Here is a 7,567-nt window from a genome sequence, read left to right as displayed (position 1 = left end):
GGAGGGCTGCAGTGATGGTTGACTTTCTTTGACTTTCTACAACTTTCTCCCATCTCCTGACTGCATCTCTGGAGCTCAGCCACAGTCATCTTTGGGTTCTTCTGTACCTCTCTCACCAAGGCTCTTCTCCCCCGATAGCTCAGTTTGGCCGTACGGCCAGCTCTAGGAAGGGTTCTGGTCGTCCCAAACGTCTTCCATTTAAGGATTATGGAGGCCACTGTGCTCTTGGGAACCTTAAGTGCAGCAGAAATTTTTTTGTAACCTTGGCCAGATCTGTGCTTTGCCACAATTCTGTCTCTGAGCTCTTCGGGCAGTTCCTTTGACCTCATGATTCTCATTTGCTCTGACATGCACTGTGAGCTGTAGGGTCTTATATAGACAGGTGTGTGGCTTTTCCTAATCACGTCCAATCAGTATAATCAAACACAGCTGGACTCAAATGAAGGTGTAGAACCATCTCTGGGATGATCAGAAGAAATGGACAGCACCTAAGTTAAATATACGAGTGTCACAGCAAAGGGTCTGAATACTTATGACCATGTGATATTTCAGTTTTTCTTTTTTAATAAATCTGCAAAAATGTCAAACATTCTGTGTTTTTCTGTCAATATGGGGTGCTGTGTGTACATTAATGAGGAAAAAATGAACTTAAATGCTTTTAGCATATGGCTGCAATATAACAAAGAGTGAAAAATTTAAGGGGGTCTGAATACTTTCCGTACCCACTGTATATATACTGTATCGAACTGTTGTTCAAGCACACAAAACAAAGTGAATAACTCACCTTGGGCTCTGAGAAACTGATGGGCCTTTTTCACTATTGTTAGACAATTCATATAGACTACATGATTAATCAAAAAAATAACCTTCAGATCAAATCGGTAATGAAAACTAATCATTACTTGTATCCTGCAAGATGCTGAGTTAGAAAGATAAATTCATGAAGACAATACTGATTTCCACAATAGATATCCACAGGGTCCAGTCAAACAAAATGTTTTGACATTCTTTATAATTGTGTTGCACTTTGCCAGTCATCTAGCTCCCAACCACTTCTCATATTCCACACCTTGCATTTTAAAGCACCCCCCCAAACCATTTTCATCTTTTGGCAGCTGTGATGGAGATGCACATCCTCATCTGACTCTACCTCGTCCTCCTCAAGAGCCTCTGGGTAGTTAATTGTTTCCCCTGTATGCTGTTTCTCTGATGCTAATAAGCTACAGCTGAATAGGGCTTTTTTAAATTAAAAAAAAGTTCACTTTTAACTCACAAAGAAAACTAAAAATACCATTCTGTAATAGCACTGTACATTTTCCATCAGCATACCTAGTTTTTCTCCTTTCCTCTTAGACTGTTACAACCCAGCTGTTCTTAAATTTACTATCAATAAGTACTTGACTTTACTTATGGTATTAAAGCGGCAGACAAATGTTAGGTCGCCCTCTGCCTCATTCACTGTTCTCTCTGATTAAATGGTTTCTGAGATCCCAGACATATGAGAGGCCTCTGAAGCAAAGAAACAATGAATAAAAGATTACCCTGATGATGAACCCTGATGATGAACAGAACCTTCACACATAAAGGGAACATTTTCATAGTAAGTCTGATACATAAATGTCTCTGATCAGGCTTTTAATTTTGGCCTTGTGTGATTTAGTATAGGGTCCAGCTGTGAAGTTAAATCATGTTAATGAAATAAAGTGGTATAATTGTCCTTTAACATTTCTGTGCACGTATTGGCCATACCTCTCACAAATGCATTAATATGCACTGTATTACATTTTTGTTATAATTTCTTATCCCAGCTTTGACACACAGTATATGTACAGTATGCACAGAGTTGTAGTATTTGATATTACATATCCCCAACTCTTTCTGTAAATCAGTATATTAAACAAAAACATGTTTTTTAATAACACAACAATAAATTATAACTCTTAAAAGGATGTTCAAGTTGTAGACAAATTGCTTATTGTTATGTTTGTGTAATGATGAGATTGCATGCTTTAGTTATTTTGAAGTACTTAGCCCTAATAAATTGCTGCATATACTGTATCTATATCACTGCATATCACTATACTGTACTTACATGTATATCATTCTGTATTGCTCTTATGACAATATTTTGGACCCACCAAACGAGTGACATGTTTTATTCCCTCCTAAATTGCTGAGCTAATTTTTAAAGCTACCCATTTGCTTAATTGAATTAGTTTTCCATATTTTGTGAGACTTTTATGGTCAAATTTTATTAGCGTTTTAAAGCTATTTATGTTGCATTCATGGCTGAAATGCTGGAACAACAAATCATGCTTCATCAAATCTAAACTCTCAGGTAGATTTTGTCAGGTTTATACTGACAAGAATAAACATCTTGGGCCAATAGTTTTTTTTTTACTCAACAGTAGCAGAGGGTATCCCCAAGAACCTTAGCAGAGGATGTGGGTGTCATATGTCCAAAACATTAATACTCCGCAGGCACATAATTCAAGTTCAAGGAATTCAGTCTGTCATGTCTTTAGCTGCTTGCCGTCTTTTCGCAGTCAGACATTGTACAAAACTGACTGTCAAGTTAGCTGAATGTATGATCATTTTATGTCACTAAACTCTAGCACTTACAATTCATTCCAATTATAAAAGTTTGTGAAACCTTAGGTAAACACTTCATTGGCACTGACTGACATCGTTCTTTCAAAAGGTATTTCCTCTTTGGTGTTTTGATGATGGTGGTGGGGAGTGCTATCTAAAACGCTGGTCCCAAATCTCCCACAAGGACCCCGCCCTCAGGAAAGAATGAATGACAAATGAATGCTTCTGTAATGCTTATGGACTGTGTTTTGTGGAAAAAAAGGTCCCGCACACCCCCAAACCTTTTATTAAATTTATTGCATAGTGCCAATTCACAACAGTGAATTACACCATTTAAGGAAAAGCCCACAAATCCCCCTCGAGCAGCACTTGGCGACAGTGGGAGGGAAAAACTCCCTTTAATGAAAGAAACCTCCAACAAACCCCATCTCTTGGTGAGCGTCCTGGGAGGAAGTAGGCAGAGCCAAAGTGAAGCGCCTCTGTGTGTCATCTGTTGACGTGGTGCTAGGCAGGAGGATATGGCAGCCTGAGGTGAGTAAACGTGGAGCGCCCCGCAAATGGAGGACCGGGACCGGCAGCACAAACCCCCCAAAAAATGGTGGAGGAGATGATCCAATAATAGAGCAGAAAGCAAATGGAGGGGCAATCGGACAACAAACAAGGTGGCAGGCGATCTGCTGTACAAAAAGTGTTAGACTAGTCAGTTTAAATGTAATGAGGAATGGAACCAACATGTGTTCAGATGTGGTCCCACTTCACCATTTAAATTTCCGTTTCGGAAAAATTTTCAGCAGGCCATAAAGTGGTTTCTAAAAACCATGGGCTTTGTTGCTGCTGTTGGCGTTCATTAATCTGAGGAGATGACGCCATACAGAGTCCCCCCAGGGTTCAATTCCTGGGCTGCTAATCAAGCTTTTACTTATTAATGAAATAATTAACTAATACAATGTTTAGGGATAATTGAAGGAGTAGGAACCACACTGAGAAGCTGGGACACACTGGGCAAATCACAACCTGTTCAAATAATAAATAATGTAGACTAAGAATATGAATTGGAAAATTAAACAAACACAACATAACATGAAAATCAAGCCCAGTGCTGAAAACGGACTGTTACAAACTGACCTAATATAATCATGGTTTTTGTTTTTGGGTCATTTAAGTTTTTATTCATTTATGAACAGATGCCTGCAGTACATGTGACATAAGTTAAAAGCAATAAACACCATCAACACATTTCATCTAATTAAACCAAAAACACAGCAGAACATAACACAAGGCAGTTCTAAAAACACCACAAAGCTCACATTGTACCATCACACTCTGTAATCAGGTGGGAACGAAATAATCTCATGTTTAGATGTGAATGTTTGAATTGTTGTGCGCTGTGTAGAGAAAGACAACAAGACTCAGCCGTCAGCAATGTAGAGCATGCTTTCTTTTGTAATTTGTTTCCAATAAAGAAAGAAAAGATTAAACACTACCAGTATTATACAAGGGTTTTGAGGTTTTTCAGAGCTAACACCAACAACATGCATGTTACAAGTTACTCTGAAATCTGACCATCAGCTAATTGCACTATTGTACTGGTTATTACCATCAATGTGACTTAGAGGTACTGTATGTATATGAATGTGCTTTGGTGTACCTTTCTGTTTCAGACTGCAAGCTGTGAAAAATGAATATATCAAGCTTTGAAAAATCAAAACAGATTGGTCCTAAACCCAGTGCAATCAGATTTTCCTGCTCACTACCTCGGGGGCATGTGGAAAGGTTTCGCTCTATGTGGCAGGGTGAAACTGTTCTTCAGCTGGCTGCGGTGCACACTGAGCCATTACTAACACTGGCACAGTCAGCTCTGTGTCATCGTATAAATCAGAAGTCCTGGCCACAGGTGGCTTATAGATCATTCAGTCACACCACGGTGTCGGGCAGAAACAGCGGATGCGCACACCGCATGCCTTGCCTCCAAAGAGGAAATCAATCACCTACAGTGTCTGGGCTGCCAGCACCATCTCCACTTAGCCTCAGTGCCCACTGCTCTATGCCACCTACACCATATTAACAGCAGTAAGTCTTTCTGCTTCTATTGTGCTACCAATCAGCACCTATGGTTTCTTAGCCCACAGAGTCAGGAGCAGACCAATCCAGTGAGTTTCTGAGTGATTTCTAAACAATGTTGAACCCTGAGCTAAAGCAGTCTGGCCTTAAGAAAGGACTGACAGAAATGAAAAGCATTCAGTTATATACCGCTGGCGGTATGAAATCTACTTACAGCAGAACAAAACTAAGTTTGATGGGCCAAAATTAAAAGAGCATATAGAAATTTCCATGTATATTTTGAAAATGCATCATCAATAAATCACTGTGGACAGTGCAACACCAAAAGGGTTATGTTTTCACCCGGCATGGATGTGGTTAGAATATCTTACTGAAATAATGTGCGAGTTGTTGTGTTATACTCCGTGTAAAGAGAAATGAACATACTGTAGCTGAGTCGGCATTGCAGTCAAGAAAAGGAAGGGACTAAATAACGCCAACCAACAGAAAACTCCCAAGTCCAAGGGGCTATCACAAGTCTTGAGGTGGTTTTGCAATCGATACATATTGATAGGTGTTTCACAGTCCAGTCCTTGAGCACCTCTGTACAGTGCTTAAAGTCATGACTTCTCACTTGCTTACTGGGTTAAGTTGATCTGTTTTTACTTCTCATCCAACCAACAAATCAAATTCAGAAATAAAAAAAGAAAAGAACAAACAAAAGGCAACCTGACAAACTGGTTTTTGACACAAAATATACACTACATATGTATTACACTGTGTAAATATGGCTGCATATTCTGCATATTCCATTGTTTAAATATTCTAGAATACTGGAAATCCAGCCTTTCTATTTTATTGATTATCAGCATGTCCATTTTTGCTTTTTGCATCGTATCTGTACATTGATTTAACATGTATTTAAACAGTATCTGCTTTAGTGCTTTGGCCTCCTGGGCTGTCTGGCCATCAGCATGGTCTTAAGTCCAGTGGAAATAAGATCAGTTTCACCAATACTGGTGAATTACTACATGTTTATAAACAATTTGTCAGTTTTTGCAGTTGTTGCAAATATACAAAATACAGTTCATACAGATACTGCTGTACATCTTTGCTTTATATTGTGCCTCAGTAACCATTGTAACAATCATGACATCTCTGGGTTTCATGCTGTGTGTTCATGTCTCACCTGTATGAGGCGTCCCTGCTCTGTCTGCAGCGTGTTAAGGTCTTGCCCCAGGCTGCCCTGTCCCCTGCGTAATGATTCATAATCCATTTTCAGTTGTCCTGCATGGGCTGACAGCTTGGCTACCTCCTCAGCCAGACTGACAAGCAGAGCTCGATCCTGGCCTTTCACTGACTTCAGGTCAGAGTCGTGGTCAGTTAGTGAGTGAAGCAGGGAGGTCTGCACACCCTCCAGACGCAAAAAGTTACTGTTATAGTCGGGACAATTGGGGTCGATGAAGATGTTGATGCGCGAGCCATCACCTCTCTCAACAGTGACCAGGGCATTAGCTTCATCCTGATTGGTAGAGATGTGGGGCAGGCCATCGGACATGGGCGGGGCCTGGTAATGATTCATAAAAAGGATGGTGCCAGTTACAGTGACAGCCAGCAATACAGCCACGAAGAGCAGGATAGTGCAGAGCAGGTAGCTGCAGCTCATTCTCTACAAGTAGTAAAGAAGGAAGGAAGGAGGAAGGGAGTGAGGAAACAAGGTAGGGGGAAAAAGCAGATGTTAAGATCACAACTAATAGAAAGTAAAAAACAATACAGGAAAACAACTGCCTTAGAAACTCCTTTCATCCTTCACTGGGGATATTTGGAATGCCAGATGCTCAGTAATATAACCATATTCCCATCTGTCAAAATGTAGTTTTGAATGATTTATATAGCATCATAATGTAGAGTCGTTCAGCTGCCAGTCCTCCTGAAAGTCAAGCATCTCTAAAATTAAGGAAAATCCCTACACTTCATTAGAGTACTGCTGGTGCAGTAGAGGGAGGATGCTAGATTGATAGATTCCTGGGAAACACATGGTCAAGGCACAAACAGTAGTAAATGAAAAAGGCAGACCTCTACCAGTAACACCTTCTCTATTAACTGGGCAATAAAAAGCTCCTACAATGGCCCTTTATGATGCAGCTCCATTTTTCCACTCAGGTCAACAGAACTAGTGAAGGACAGGAGAGAGCAGTATGGTCCACCTATGCATGACTAACAGTCCTTAGCTGCCCCATATCTTCCTCCACATGAATCACCAACTGAACTCTTACTGATTGTTTTTTCCCCTCTCCACTGGTGGATGTTCTCTGTCAGAACATGTCAGCAGGTGTGTGTGAGTGTGTGTTATCTGTTTGTACATACAATTGTGAATGAGAGCAAGCTCATTGATATGTAAATTGGCTGTACAAACAGTGAAGCAGACTAATAGACAGCTAAATGGTCTGCTTTATGAGAGAGGTTTATGGTTTTTTTAATGTGAAGAATAGCATATTGTTGGGCAGGAAATACTGCTGTCTCCTGCGTTTACCCACAGTCTTTGGTTAAAACACATGAAACAAGTTGTAATTGCCCAGACAACTTGTTCATGTGAGGGCTGAAATGTGGGCTCAGTGGACAACAAGTGTGCATGTGATACACTATGTGGGGCTTGGGACATATATGGTTTCCCAGTTATTAGCCCACACAGTGTTGTTTTATTACTATAACAGAACAAGCATCATATTGGAAATCTGAGATTTTTCACATGGGCCACAATTGTTGCTTCCTTGGTCCAATAATGACTTCAAGTGAATTCAGAGAAAAAGCATTCATGTGGGGCCTGAGGATGGTTTTCTTACAGGGGCCCCATTTGTACCCCTCCCAGCAGCCTAAGCAAAGATGCCCAGACTTCCCTCTCTCCAGACACTTCCTCCAGCTCCGGGGGAATGCC

General features: G+C 40.5%; 1 protein-coding gene across 2 annotated transcripts in view; it reads right to left on the bottom strand.

Annotated features, from left to right (window-relative positions):
• The window catches only part of fibcd1b (fibrinogen C domain containing 1b), a 99,669-nt gene that overhangs the window by 64,362 nt on the left and 27,740 nt on the right, over nt 1-7,567 (bottom strand). For both annotated transcript variants that reach the window (XM_020619485.1, XM_020619486.1), the window contains one exon: nt 5,822-6,301. In XM_020619485.1, the coding sequence (XP_020475141.1) occupies nt 5,822-6,301 (480 nt within the window). The remainder of the gene's footprint in view (nt 1-5,821; nt 6,302-7,567) is intronic.

This window comes from Monopterus albus, unplaced genomic scaffold, assembly GCF_001952655.1.
Source record: "Monopterus albus unplaced genomic scaffold, M_albus_1.0 scaffold221.1, whole genome shotgun sequence".
Lineage (NCBI taxonomy): Eukaryota > Metazoa > Chordata > Actinopteri > Synbranchiformes > Synbranchidae > Monopterus > Monopterus albus.
The sequence above is the reverse complement of the archived record's forward strand: the minus strand, read 5'-3'. Positions and strand labels throughout refer to the sequence as shown.